The 15,799-nt window shown below is 40.9% G+C and overlaps 1 protein-coding gene across 1 annotated transcript; it reads left to right on the top strand.

The window, feature by feature from the left end:
- Positions 1–1,642: 1,642 nt before the first annotated feature.
- On the top strand, positions 1,643–11,594 carry bmp4 (bone morphogenetic protein 4). The gene is made up of 4 exons (XM_026152662.1): positions 1,643–1,909; positions 5,674–5,796; positions 6,443–6,807; positions 10,587–11,594. The coding sequence occupies exons 3-4, from the start codon at positions 6,450–6,452 to the stop codon at positions 11,438–11,440; spliced, it is 1,212 nt and encodes a 403-aa protein (XP_026008447.1). The 5' UTR covers positions 1,643–1,909; positions 5,674–5,796; positions 6,443–6,449; the 3' UTR covers positions 11,441–11,594.
- Positions 11,595–15,799: the final 4,205 nt, after the last annotated feature.

The following is a 15,799-nucleotide window of genomic DNA, read 5'->3' as shown; positions in this document are numbered from 1 at the left end:
ACAATACAACAACCCCTTCCTAATTCTACCATGCACAGCTTTACAAAGCAGTTTTACAGTCTAAAACTCATCCTGCACCAATGTGTGATACACAGTACATCACATGCAATTTTAACAATACTGCAACTCAGTGGGGAACCACAACCAAATGAATGCAGGTGAATCTTTTTTTTTTTTTAACAACAGGAAGTTTTAAGTTACATTATACAAAGAATAATACAGTAACTGTAGTACTGTAGTAAAACTGAAACTGCACGACCTATCTGACACTCATCTATGCATTCTAACTCTTGCCAACCCTACAAACCTGTAATATTAAATATAGACTCTTGGGCACTGGTGTGATTATTCAAGCTGTTAAATCTTCAGTTAAAAGTGGTTAAATATGGATCAAAAAAGAAAAAAAGAAAAAAAAACAGGAAAGAAAAAAAAGCTCTAAGTCTGACGAAAAATAAATGAGCAAGGTCTCATCAAAAAGACAAAATGCACATGTATACAGTGCATAATGCTGGAAGACTAAAATCTGGGAAAGAACAAGTGGAGATAATATTTATTAAGACTGCAAACAAACTAAAACAAATCTGTAATGTTTCTGGCACATTTTAAATGCTTTTTAAACATATACAGGAGCAGAAACGTTTTAGTCATAACACGGGGAAACGGATTTTTATCTTTTTAAGCAGCGGTTCGCCAAACGGAATCCTTCAAGGAATAATTTCAGTCATACTTTAAAAAAAACAGGACTGAAAAGAACATTATGGCTGAATTTAGATCTTTTTTAGTACGTGGTATTAATTGTGATTATCTGCTTTATTAATATCATTTTCTTTATCACCGTTCCACATCCGTAGTTCTAAAACGACAGTCATTTTAAAATCATTCAGACAGATGGCCCACTGTGGGGTTAGGCAGTGATTGAAATGTTACACAAGTACATAACACGGTGATACCAGTCATATAAAATGTCTATATGTTAAATGAACCCTCTACTAAGTTTAAAGAGCAGTCATGAAGTTCCGTGAAACCCCTCATCAAAAGCACTATCGAAACATGGATCCACGGCATGCGATCGTGGAATAATTTCAAATGACGATAACAATAAGAAGTGCAAGAGGCAGAAAAGCTATTTTGTAAAGTTGTACATTAGTGGGAACACATCGCTTATATCGGGGAAGCCAATCACTTTGAATACATTTCATAAATTTTGATGAAGGATTAAAGAAAAAGCCTTTAACCAATAAAAATGTACGCACGTGGCCACGTGTATATATATATATATATTTAATAATTAAATATGCATAGCATTTTTAAAGTAGACCAGTTGTTTACATCTGCAGGTACGCAAGGCGTTTATTTATTTATTTATTTTAGGTTAGGTCACTAACACGTTGCATATGGAGACTTACCGGGCATTTGACCCGCTGGGCGTTATTTAAAGACAAAATGCAAAGTTTCACATAGTGAAAAGGGGGGGAAAGCGCAGTGAGTTGTCTTTATTTAAAGTGGAGGAGGAGGAGGAGAGAAGGGGGGGTTATCCAAGGTGTTTGAGACAGATGAGGGAGGTGGGGGTCGTGGAGGAAGGAGGAGGCAGAGAGGGTAAATTGGGCGGACACATAAAAACTGCAAGGGGCCATAGATGCTGGATCATTTGAAAGCCTGCCGTCCTGCGCGCCGATCGCCCTAGTGAGCCGCACTGGAGACGAATAAGAAGCCCCGCTGCAGAGCCCGAGCGCCGGCCTTCACTCCTCTTGTCCGTTCTGAGGTGTCGCTAAAGGATTAATGAGCCAAAAAGGCGCATAATTTCTCCTTTAAGGCACATTTCGGCTTTTTTTCGGCGTTACGCCTGGACTGCCTTACACCTTCCCTTTCGTATTCACTTCATTCGAGGATACCTGTACCTCTACTGATGGTAAGCGCTCACCAAACGACACATTTAGACTACACACATCAAAGAGTCAACAGCGAAACTTAAAAAAAAAAACAACAACAACAGCAACAACATACAGACACACACATCTTTGAGCAAGAGAGGCTCTCGCTGAAGTGTTGTTACTTTAAGTTTGGGTCTCTCCTTTGTGCGCATTTAAGCGACTCCGCTGAGAGTTTAAACACCGTTCCGGGATAAATGCGCGAGAATAAATGGGCATAAAAAACACTCACAGCGCGCGGAACTCATTCAAAAACCGATATAAAAGTGCATTTTGGAACGAATGGCGCTGTGATCATGGCCAAACAAGTAACAGGTTATTGTGCCCGAGACTTGAGCCGATGACAAATCAAGATGAGGTCATGTCCAAACACAGCGTCAGATTTTGCTGTTCTGTTTTTTTATGTCTTTCATTGAAATCGCCAGCGTTGCGCACGTGTATGCATTTTATAATTCAGTTTAACACTGATTAAACATCTGTAACTGCTTCTTGTCATCCAAGTATGAAGGCTCGTATGAACGATGGAGGTTGACAGATCAGAGATGAGCGATAATGAAAATAAGTTGGGGGGTTTCTCGCAAAAGATGAAGTTCATTTCATTTTACCGCACGGGTTTTGAACAATAATTGACGCATAATTGCGCCAGGTGACCGAGCTGATGTCCAGTAATGACATAATGCTTGCGAAAACATGAAATGCTAATACATTACAGCTGCAGAGTCTTGCAGATGTGAGTCCGGTTTGTTGTCCACTCACGTGTTTTTCATCTGTTTGCAACAAGTCGTTGTAAAGATAAATCCTGTCATTTAATCCGGTAAAACTGCAGCAGGGAAAATTGCGGCCTGCGGACGCCCGGTCTCCTTGGCACTCAGTTTAGTTTGCAACTCAAATTCATCTCGTGAACTGCAGAGGAGCAGAATGGCCAAATAAATTAATTTTAGAATTACTTTTATATATATATATATATATATATATTATATATAAAGAAGTCACATGTCACTTCTGGTGATGGCTTTAATTTTTTTCGGTCATTTTCCTTGTCAGCCTCCGTCTGATTGTTCTGGGTTTTCCGTTATTAACGCACAATTAACAACACACTTTTTTTTTTTAATTTAAAAGAAAAAACGTGCCATTGACACTTTCCCCTTTATTTTTCAATAAAAGGAAAAAAACCCGACAGGATACATCAAAAAATCCCACACACCTCATCTTTTCCCTCAGACTTTTTGCCTTTTGTTTATAATGCCAGAGAAACATCATTGTATGTTGTAATTTCGAGCTTGAGAAATTTAAAAAATATCCCAACCTGCACATAAAATATAGAATTTTCTTAGGCTGACTGGTTAAATATTATTATTTAGCTTTGTTAATTTGGTTACTACAAAGCAAAAAAAAAAAAAAGACAAGAAAAAAAAAGAAAAAGTGTTTGACATTTGGGGTTGTGTGTGTTTTCTTTACCTATTGCTCATTCCAAGAACATGGCATTATTTTGGGACTACCATTCAAATACATAAATGTCTTCTAATTATACAGGCAGCAACCGGAATTAAGCATAGACATTGCCACTGATCAATCAATAAGTAGAACCCTGTGACTAAAATGATAAAATCACTGTTCCACAGTGACCTGTTGCTCTCCTCCCTCTCTCCCTCCCTCATTCCCATCCTCCCTCCCACCATCACTGTCAAATTCCTCAGGAAACACATCTGAAGAGCCATGTGCATAGTCTGATCACATTATCTCTGGTCAGAGAGAGACAGAGAGAGAGAGAGAGAGAACGAATGAGAGAGGCCAAGGGGGATCAAGCAAAGCCAAGGGCAGTTTGACTGCTGCAGCCTAATTGCAGCCTGGTCTGCAACGGTTGCTGCAAAATGTATTTCTGTCACTTAGTGGAAAGCTTTTCTGTGTGTCCAGCTTTGTTTTATAATCTCATGTTGTTTTCGTTTGTTTGATTGAGAGGGCAATAAATGACTGCACGTTTATGATGAGTGCAGAGGTGTGGGTGGCGATTTTTTTGCTGCTGTTGTTGTTTTTTTAAGAATTTGGTGTAAAACTATTTCTTATCGCTCTTGGTGAAAACAGGCCAGTAAACACGAGCACACTGGCTTGAGAGACACAGAGCTGAGCGTTACTCCCTGTCTGCCTTACATCTTCTTTCATCATCATCACACCATTTTGAGTGTCTGTCTGTTTTAGCCTGCAGCTTTGTCAGTGGCTGGTTACAGTTACAAGATGTTCTGTATGGTCAGTGTTTTTGAGTGCTATGAATCCCTGTAATCATGGGAGAGGCCCTCTCTGTACAATGAACGTTTGTTGTCAGAGATGTACACACACACAGACTCTCTCACACACACACATTTATCCCCTCACCCCATGGGTAATAGAGCTGATCATGTTCTGAATCCTCCTCACTCTTTTTGCTGCAGTTCTCACGAACATGCAAATGGTGGCACACACTTATGCGGACACGCACGTCAATGCATGCGCTGCGTTTTGCAGTCGTGCGCGCGCACACTGCATGTCACCCTCTCTTCTTGCACAGTGGATCTTGTGTCATGACCGAGAAAAGGAGGGTCAAACCGAGGTCAAAGTCTAATACCGTTAGGGAAATAGATCCTAGATTGCATGTATAGTGAGGCATGCAGGAGGCAAGTTAATCACATAGATATGAAGCCAGGCATGCTAGCAAGCTGAAAAACACAAACTGTATGTGACACACGCACACACACGCAGATAGAGTGTGAGCTAATATGCTTCCTCACTGTGCAGTAATTCTTGGTTGTGCTCCAGTGGAACAAGATCCAAATGATGACCGAAGCCTTGTGTCACTTTGGAGTGTTTGTTCCATGATGCTGTTGTTGTGGTCACTTAAAATTCAGTAACCTTGTTAGTGCGATTCAGCAGCACTTAACACTTCAAATGAGGTGTACAAACTGAATCATTTGATCCATGTTGTTCTTGTTAAACCTGCCTGTTAAAGCTCTGACTTTTCCCTTTTTGGAAAGTGGTTCTTTTTTGTGTGTGGAAGTGTTATATATATATTTTTAAATTAGTCTTCTAGAAGCACATTCTGCTCAGTATATCATGCGTACATCAGTGGTGAATGTACTACTGTATGTACAGTGTTATCAAAGTAGAGAAGTCCTGCCATCAGAGTCACAACCCATGCGAGCTCTAAAATGGAAGAGAAGCTCTTCTAAGAAGAATCTGTTTAGTTCCTTGTCTAAAATAGGTCAACTCAGTCGCTTGGAGGGGTAAAGGCTGAGTGGGTTTTCAGTTTTAGTAAACCAACAGCCCTCTTATCTTGAATAAAGAGTTTGCTAATTGTGATCAGACTTGTTTTGTGCTCTGTGGGTTCTGACGTTTTTCTGTTGAACCTGGTGCTAATCAGATTTTTAGCTTGTCATTAATGTAAAGTAGGAAGCTGCTTTTCAAATGGGTGTCTCTGAAATAGATGTAAGCATTGAATAAGTTGTATTTTCTTACCAAGGTGGGTGTCAAGCATTAGGTATCTGCTGTCTGTGTTGTAGCACATGCCTACTTACATTCCACTTACAGCAAATAGCTAGCTTACCCACCAGCCAAAATGATAAGCCTTAAAGAGACACTGGGTCTCTCTCTCACCAATAAACACACACATACACAAGCTCCTGTGCTACTCTTTGAAGAAATGCCATGTAACAACCTCAAGTGTTTGCAAGTGTCAGTTCACAATATCCCTGTGTTTTTTGCCTTCATCTTTCAGGAACAGGGTCACTTCAAAGTTCTCCTGCAGCCACCCAACGCCACCTGACATTTCCTAGAAGAACGGGTCCATTGCCTGCTCCCAACAAACATGGACTGTTTCCCCATGCTTTATTTTCTGTCGGTAAGTAAGTGGGCCATGCCATTTAAATTTGCGGCATGTGACACGCTGCTAAATCTTGCATCTCCCTTCTCTCTGTCTGCTGACTCACTCATTTATGTGGCGTCTATCCAGACTTGGACTGAAGGTCCCTAAGGGGTGTTGGGCGAGCCACGTGCCTGAGGAAGAGCTTTTTCTTATAAGTGTGTGGCACAATGTCCCAGGTTTGGGCCATGGTTTGTTTGAGCAGAATGTCTTAAGACCGAGACTTTTTATCAAGTTAAGAATTTGCTTAGACCCCAGGGCTGCCTCTTTTATTTGTCTAATTATAGTGGAGGAGACAAGGAGGAAGGGAGATAGTGGGGAGGAATGGCCCTGAGATTCCATTCAAAAAAAAAAAAAAGATGGGTTCTTGAGCTAGCTGTTTACCTTTGGAGGATAAAGATAAACTCTAAATGGTCTATCTGATCGGAGACTACTTTACTGTAAACAAGGCAGACTGGACTATTGAAACTAATTAGTCTGCCTTTAGTGGGAACATTTATACAAGAGAAAATAATGGTGTTTTGGATGGAGGGTAAGACAAATCTTATAGCTGCCTTTATATCTGCTCTATTTAGCCCTTTTTTTTAATCATTTATCTTCCTGTTCCATCTGCTGCTCTCACCAGAGACATCATGATTCCTGGTAATCGAATGCTGATGGTCATTTTAATATGCCAAGTCCTGCTGGGAGAGAGCAACCATGCTAGTCTGATACCTGAAGAAGGAAAAAAGAAAGTACCTGGCCTGCAGGGTCGTTCGGCCGCTCAAAGCCATGAACTGTTGCGGGACTTTGAGGCCACACTGCTGCATATGTTCGGCCTCAAAAGGCGGCCGCGGCCCAGTCGTTCAGCCACTGTGCCCCGCTACCTGCTGGACCTTTATCGGCTACAGTCGGGTGAGGCTGAGGAGGCCGGAGCGCACGACATTGCTTTTGAGTACCCAGAAAGGTCAGCCAGTCGGGCCAACACTGTGAGGGGCTTCCACCATGAAGGTAAGCAAACACATGAACTCCAGAAAAACAATTTTAAGGAGCACAAAACTGAAAGAAGGAATGTCATTAGTAGGAGGAGAGATGATAAATACAAGTGTCAGCACACAAACCATTACACCACTCTTACAGCAAGGTCGCTGTTGCCAAGCATTCCAATAGTTTTGGTGGTAATGCAGTGCGCTGGCATGGGTGAGGTTTGCTTAGTATTCGGGGTTTTAAAAAAAGCACATTTCCGACATCCCTTGAAACATGATTGTAAGAGTGCTCCACCCATCTCACCATAACCAAGGAATCTAAGGATGTGGTCACCAAACACTGTCTACAGAGGGGCAAAAAAAAAATCTGCTAGACAAGCTCTCAAGAGCCTAATTTGACAAAGCTCTGTGTGTTTGGTTAGCAGCTGAAGTAAAAGCATACCTCCATATTACTGACTTACACTTCTCACCCCACCCAGGAGAACACGGCTTTAAAAAGCCCGTTCTTGGACGGGAATTGTAGTGTGCTCCTCTCTCATGTCTCCAGTTTATATGGAGGGCTCTTTTAGAAGGACCTTCTTCAACGTACAATTATCTTTAATGCTACTCTGCAGACTTCTAAATAAAGCCCCTACTGCCAACAATGTGGGTGCTGAGAGCAGATGCTCGCAACTCTTTGGCGAGATGGAAAAATGGCCTCAAAAAGCTGGTGTGATAGACAGAGTGGAACATTAGAAGGGTTTCTGTTTATTGTGACTGATCCGTTTTAGTATCAAATGCAGAGGTTTCTCTGGGCTTGGAGAAAGTCCAGTTTGAGTGATCTGTGAAACGTAAGCTTAGTTTGAAAAGATAATGTGTTTGGAAAAGAAAGAAAATGATGTATCACTGTTAGTCAGCAAGGAACTCAATTGTACCATGGATAACTGAGAAAACTGGGAATAATTTATGGATAGAGAGGGGAGTGAGGAAGGAGGGATGAGTCAGCCTTGCCAGACGTGTTGCTAAGGTAGCGCACGGCCACATGAACTCAAATGGTAGCGTAGCAAGGCTAGCAAGAAAAGGAAGCGCACCACCGCTAGTACAGGAACTTCTGCATATGATGCAATGTGAACACGCGCACATGTGTGCTTGTGCATCGGTTTCTACTCCACTACAAGCATTTACCCTTCTTCTGATTTAATAAACTATGTTAATAATATGCTCTGAAGCCTTAAGAGTGGCAGTTCTCGCTTTCATGGCAGCGCCATTGTGTGATGGTATGACTCAGTTAAATGATCTGTCCAAAACATAGGGAGGCACTGCAGCCTGCAGCAGATGGATGATTATGTGAAGAGACATGTTTATAGGCAGGTTAAACTGTGTAACCTCTAACCTTGAATTCAGATGGCACGTTTATTGAATGGGTCTAATTGATGGCATCTCTTTGTTTTACATAAGTTACGAAGTGTGTTAGTGCCCACTTCAAATCTGATTTGGTTGAGGATTTGAATACGCACCGCGTCTTCTCGCAACACCTCCTTTCCCACCGGCTTCAGATAAATGAGATTCTCCTGTACTGTCTGACTCCTTAATGATTATTCATGATGAAAATGATAAATGTCTTAAGTGAATAAACTGCAGAGCTAATCAAAAACACAGCAGGTTTTAATAATGAGAACCACCTGGGTAAGATTAGGGCCTGGGTGTGAAATAACAGGGGTGGATTGAGCAGGAAAATAGTAGACACAACATTCCTTTCCCCAACAATGATGATCTTGCCAGAAATCTGCAGACTGTGCGTGGAATAGGGAGCCTCCACTGTGTTTATACTGTAGCTGTGGTACGTTAATCACCACCCTCCTTGTAATGCATGTTTCAGCAAAGTGCTCAGAGAAAGGCATTGAAAGAAGGGCAGGATAATCCTTAAAGATAGATAAGAAAACACGGACGATATACATTTATATTCTTGAATACCCTGGAGGCCTTTCAAAGTAAACATATTTCCAGTGTACAAAATGATATCTTTATACAAAGAAATGATTTTATATCTAATCATTTTTAAGAAAGCATACAATGCTTGCACAGTATACAAAAAAAACTGAGTGCACCCCTGTTCAAAATCCTTTAAATGTGATGAGTCAAAATAATTCCAAAAAATCCTAAATAATACAGCTGAAGTACAATACACACCTGTGATCACTGATAAACCTAATACCCGAAACAAAAAATGAGTATACTTGTGATTTCCAATTAGGCTGCATGTATTTACTGTCTGTTTGAGCCTCTATATGAAAAAAGAATTGCCAGAAGAATTGAAAAAATATGATTGTGAGACTTCACAAACACACTTAAACGTTCGTAATTAGGGGCTATAAACCACCGCTACAGCCACAGTGCCCACCTCCTAAAATGACACCAGGGACAGAGAGCTGCTTGCACAATCTAGCATCAGACTTGTCCAGAGAAATGATGCATGCCAGTAAAAAACAAAAAAAGAACAAAACAACAACCTTGCTGGCTCTCCAGCACAGATCTCCAAGACTGAACTTGGTGCATATCGCAGTGATGATTTTGGGAGCATATTATTTGGTTAGATAAATCCAGGATAAACAATTTCTGGAGAAATTGCATTGTAATTGCTGAAAGTTGCTGCAGCCCTTCTGCACACGCATCCAGCAACAGGCTGGGATCAGAACAAACCGTTCAACCCTGTGGTTAGTGGACAATCTTACTTTACCGCCTGAGCCATGGCAGCCACAAAGATATTCACCAGAGTTCTTCATGTTTAACTTTCTCTGAGTTTGCTGCACAGAGTGCCATTAAAAGAAAAACACATAAGATGCTTAAGGCATACTAATATTGATCAGTCATTTAAACTGCAGTCGGCATAAACCTGAAAAAGCAAAGACAAAAAACTACAATGCACTGCTATCCTGCAGGTCTCACTCTCCATCCTAAGTGCGTTCCCAACAGATAAGCACAGCACTTTCCGCTGAGTAATATTTAACTGACACGTCAAACCCTTTTGTTAAACGTGAAAGCCTTTTCTAACCCATTCATCTCCGACATACTACCACTGTTATCACTGCTGTCTTCATACAACGTTACCTTACCTGAGCAGGTTAGAAAGATGTGACTCGCCAAACTCTGCTATCACATCCTTTGACTCTCAGGGATTCCTCGTAGGTTTAGTAGTGACACTAAACAACAAAGATCCACCAAACAAAATCACCAAAAACATTGAAAGACTGATGTGGTGGGAACCAAACTCGGAAATCTTTGCACCCTAAAGTGACACTTTGATGCCACATGCGCTTTTCAAAGAGCTGTCAAGGTGCCTCACTCTTTAACTTTACAACTTCGCATTTTGTTGAAGAACATGCATTTGTCTGAAGAAAAATCGCATTCTGTCTGCTTATTGTGGTTACTTTGCAGAAAGATGCTGGAAAAGTGCTGCCTACCCTAGCTTCAAAACCTAGTAACATTCATTTCATCCTGTCATTGGCAACTGGCAACTGGCAATAACAGGATTATGCTAGAACTCACTGATACTGATATAAATATTACAGAAAAAGTATAAAATGTAAATCTTGGTAGTCAAACATGTAGTGACTTTTGATAACATATAAAAGTAAACATTCTGCTGTTTAACTGAGGAAATGAGTGTAAACTTGTGCAATTTTGAATCAGGATATTGCACATATTTTGTACCCTTGCTATTTTTGCCCTTGCTCAGGATGTATAAGTCTATTTTACATAGTCTCAAAATTATTGAGTTTCTTAGTTAAGCTTGCAGTAAATATTTTTTTTTTTGCTGTATTTCAGAGCACATGGAGCAGCTACATGAGCTGGATGACAGAGGACCCATGCCCATTCGTTTTATGTTTAACCTCAGCAGCATCCCAGAGGACGAGCTTCTGTCTTCCGCAGAACTGAGGCTCTACCGTCATCAGATTGATGAGGCCATTGCTGATGCCATCTCAGACGACCAGGCACTTCACCGAATAAACGTGTACGAGGTGCTCAAAGCCCCCCGACCCGGGCAGCTTATCACACAGCTACTGGATACGCGGCTCGTGCGCCACAACGCGTCGCGCTGGGAGAGCTTTGACGTCAGCCCCGCCGTGCTGCGCTGGGCTCGTGAACGACTTCCCAATTACGGGCTGGCTGTGGAGGTTCTGCACCTCAACCAGACTCCACGCCACCAGGGCCGACACGTTCGCATTAGCCGCTCGCTGCACCAAGAGCCCGGTGAAGACTGGGAGCAGCTACGCCCCCTCCTGGTAACCTTTGGTCACGACGGAAAGGGTCATCCGCTGACTCGCCGGACCAAGCGCAGCCCGAGACAGCGGGGCCGTAAACGCAACCGCAACTGCCGGCGCCATGCGCTGTACGTGGACTTCAGCGATGTAGGCTGGAATGACTGGATAGTGGCGCCTCCTGGTTACCAGGCCTATTACTGCCACGGGGAATGCCCCTTTCCTCTGGCAGATCATCTGAATTCAACCAACCACGCCATTGTTCAGACACTGGTGAACTCTGTGAACAACAATATTCCCAAGGCCTGCTGTGTGCCAACAGAGCTCAGCGCGATCTCCATGCTCTACCTAGATGAACATGACAAGGTGGTCCTTAAAAACTACCAGGAAATGGTAGTGGAGGGCTGCGGCTGCCGCTAACGCACAGACGTACTAAAGTGTGGGCTTGGACTGCGGCACTGAAAAAAGCAACACGGGCGCTAACAAATCGGAAGGTCTTTACTCCCAAAAATGTTCACTTGGACCCTTATTTATAACTTTTATGAGATGTATGTTTGTCTCACTTTTTTTCTTTGACTATATCATATATTTTGACAAAATATATATTTATATCTACATATTAAAAATAAATAAATAAAAATAAATCCTTATTTTAAACATAAAAAAGCTGTACAACTTTTCATAATGTACATTAGATTGTATAAGGTTTTGTTTGTTTGTTTGTTTTGTTTTGTTGAAAAATAGTAAAAACTCTAAAAAGTAAAGTTTATTTACTGGTAATATTTATTGCTTTCATATTATATATAGAAAAAAATAAACAAAAATATGAATTGCTTCCAGTAACACATTCAGTAATATCAAATGATGCATCCTTTGTGTACTTGCATAAATTAGAGCACTGAGTGAATTTGTTACAATGGTGAATTGTATTGGCTTTAATTAAGACGTTCGACATCAATCTGATTATTTTGAAAAGGCCCTCAAAACAAAATCATAAAGGTAAAAACGTCATTGTAAAGTATATGTAATAGAAACAAAAAGGAGTTAATAAAAACTACAATCTGACCTTAAATCTCCCATTACTTTTGTAATTTGGATTTAAACATGAGGCTGAAATTTCTCCCCGTGGCACGTTAATTGCGGTGTAATCACTTTTTACTAAAACAAAAGAGACGAGCACAGAAATCTCTCTGTTTTGTCTTTGCCAAATAAAAGAATGTTTGGCTTGTTATCTGGTATCTCGCCAGCTTTCAATGGATTGCAGCTCATCAAAGGAAGAGCAAAAACCAGCAGAAAAACTGCTTCTGCATCTTTTTAAAACAACATAGGAAGTTTTTTGTTGTTGTTTTGTTTTCTGAGAAGCAGTATGCCATTTAACAGGACATAGGAGATTAGGGTTAGGGCCTTATTGTTCTCAAATTTCACTTTAATGTCAATTAGGCTAACATGTGGTGGTTGGATACTTGCTAATCCAATTGCAGTCGAGATGGGTTGTTCAGACCAACTGCGTGAGAGTGATTCTATTGTTCCTGACATCCCCACATTGGGGGCATGATTGTGGCTGATGCGTCCTGCCCTCATACAAGGCGGCTGAGTCCTCAGAAGAATCAAAGGTTAGACACTCTGTCTCCTGCCTTTGTCTTCAGCGGCTCATGCCGGCAGAGCAAAGACGCCTGTCTCCAACCTGTGCCCCATCACACAAAAGGCTTCTACATCACTTATTTACAAGCTGACAGCTGTCCCAAATTATGTGATAATGTTTAGGGAGAGCGTCTCCTTTGAACTGTTGGGGGGACGTTGGCTGTGCATTGTTGCCTAGACAGCGTCCTGTACATATTCGTCTCCGGCAAACCACTGCGCATTGTTTAAATGCCTAAAGAACAGTATAATTACATTTAAAGAGTTTTAATTTGATGGGTGTTTTTTTCTGAAATAACCTTTAAAAGCAACTTAAGCCACTAAACGATTGACAGAAAACACAAAAAAACAAAAGATGAATCAACTAAATTAGGTATGACGTTAATTCAGTTTTATTTAATGATAAAAGACAAGTTTGTTAGTTTTTACTACTGGAGCACGTGCAAGCCCTGAGGCACTCCAATTGCTGCTGGATGTCTCTTTGATGCTTGCATATCTGCCTCAAAAAGGGGTGACTCCTAAAGGAGTGGAGGACGTTGAAGAATTTAATTTTGAAGTGTCTGCAGGAGGACGGGAGGTATGTATGTGTGCGTGTTCATGTGTGTGTGTGTGACTTGGCAAAGAAGGGGGCTGGGGTTGTTTTTAGCAGCTTGACAGTACAATTACAACATTTCAACTGATCTCCCCCCTAAAGTTGAGATAACATCTGCTAGTTACGGTAATCACCTTGCCTGTTCATTATCTCCCTACCCTACACAAAGAGCATGCGTGTCTATTAAAAAGCCCAGAGCGAGTTGCATTTATGTAAGCTCGACAAACTTAGTGAGGCTAGCATTTTGGTTAACATCAAGCAGGCCCTTAAAATGTGTATTTGGTGGAGGTGACTCAACCTTTACAGAACCTTCAGCAGCATCAAGTCCAAGAAGCTTCACTGAGTGCAGTCAGCCACATAGCAGTGAGGACTTCATGAGTGTGTGTTAGCATGAATGGAGGTGAAGGGTGTGGGGGTCAATTAAAGAACAAGTCCTTAAAAACAGATTGAGGCTTTTGTCATTCCTATGTGACGTACCCCGCCGCTTCCTGTAAGTACTCATTCTCACGCAATTACAGGTGAGTCATTATGCAGGAGGTCTATTGACACTGCACGACTAATTGACTGGGTGAAGTCTTCAAAAAGCTTTTTATTTGGACATTCCACCGTAAAGTGAGCCGTGTGTTTACAGACAGCCAGCCCTCCCGCAGGAACAAAGGAAGATGATCCTTGCTTACATTGCCTTGCTATAGTGGGAGCACTCCATACCCCTATCTCTAAACCCCCCCCCCAGTTACAAGATTTTAGAGACTTCAGTGTGTTTGACTGCATCTTTTAGACAAGTCATGTGACTCTGCTTTTAACAATCACCTCCCTTTGAGAGGACTAGGAAAGGACATAAAATTACTAGAACATTAACTTCTGTCCATTGGTGGAGAAACAAAAAGCTAGAAGTATTTTACAGTTTATATTTGTCTTGAGTCCCCATGCTGGCTGGGAAATTGATGCTAAATAACATGTCATGTCAAAAAAAGTCAGAACTACCCCACAGAGTTCTAACGCAGAATCTAGTCTGGCCTGTTTGACTTGCAGTCTCATACAATGATACATCTATACTACCTTTCTTTTTATCAAATGTTTCAGTGCCACAGTATTCTATTTTACTGTTATTTCACTTATATATTTATTATTTCACCGCTAACAGTCGAGTAGGCCTAGTTTACTGTGGCCATACTGATTTATAGTAGGTAACTGCAGCAGTAGTAAATGCTATATTTAGGCTGAGCCTTCATTAAGGTGATCAATATCAATTGTGTGTGACACCAAAATAGCTGTGATACAGGTAGTGCTCAAAAATTCAATATTCACTGTCAAATTACATAAAACATGCATTTAAAGAGCTACAAATACTCTACAAAACCGATTAAAATTTACTGTTTCAGATTCAATTAAAAATCTTCCATTCACACTAAAGCTATAAGCAAGTGTGGCAGAAATGTAACCACCGTGAAGAAAATACGATAGAAAAACCCCAAAAGATTTATTCTCTTCGCACCACAGCTAAGATCAATTTGCACTACACTGGCTCATGTTGCAGAATAAACTAAGAAACAAAGATTTCTAGAAGTCCGTTTAGCTCCGTTTATCCTTCATTTTGTACAGCCAACCATAGCTAATACTGTTATCGCTGGCATCCTTTATCTTTTTCCAGTTAAGAGACTTTCTAAAATGATCCAAATCAAGCATGAAAGTAGTTACTTGATTGGTAGTAAACTTGTCTAACAAAAAAATAAATAAAAGATACCTAAAATATCTGTTGTCTGTTAAGGTCAATTAAAACTACAATAACACAAAATAGATGAGAGAGAAAGGAGGTTTAATCTTTTGACTGTTGGATAGATTGTTAATCTATCCATTCACTACAGAGCCATGCATAATGGTTGCGATGCATAGTTGGCAAGTTTTGTAAGTTCAAAAGAGAACTTTTCAGAGCAAAACATTTCTGAGATTAGCTGGATAAACACTGTTGCTTCTGCATATCTTTGAAAATTCGTGCTGATTTAGCATTTTTCAAATATCACGTAAAAGCCTCGAACACCACAAAGACTTGCTCACCTCTGCTTTATTGAGGTATTGGCAGATGTTTGAACAGCGGAGATCTCCAAACAGCATCTAAAACCACAACTATCTGCAGGGTGAGCCAGACTACTAACACTAGGGACACAATATACAGTTATAAAATTATTTTTATGAAAAGTACTGCACAAAAAGGCTTTGTATATAAATGCTCTATAAAATGAAATTTTGGACTGGAAATATTAAATGAGTCCACATATTAAGGGACTCATTTACTGTGTGTGCTTATTCTGTTGTCCTGAATCAAGAGGGGCTATCATGGTGACAGCTCATGTCAGTGCTGCTCGAGGTCAGGGCCTCTTGTTACACCCTCTCACTCATACTTCCACACACGTGCATGGAAATGCACACATATTCTTTATACTCTCTTCAGGATATATCATTTTTACACAAAAGGGCACACAAACACACATTCAGGTTTGAAACTTTAGACCCTTCCCGCTGTCCATCTGTAGGGGTTATCTGTGTGACAC

Source organism: Astatotilapia calliptera, chromosome 19, assembly GCF_900246225.1.
Source record: "Astatotilapia calliptera chromosome 19, fAstCal1.2, whole genome shotgun sequence".
Taxonomy (NCBI): domain Eukaryota; kingdom Metazoa; phylum Chordata; class Actinopteri; order Cichliformes; family Cichlidae; genus Astatotilapia; species Astatotilapia calliptera.
Note: the sequence above shows the minus strand (reverse complement) of the source record. Positions and strands in the feature narration are given on the sequence as shown.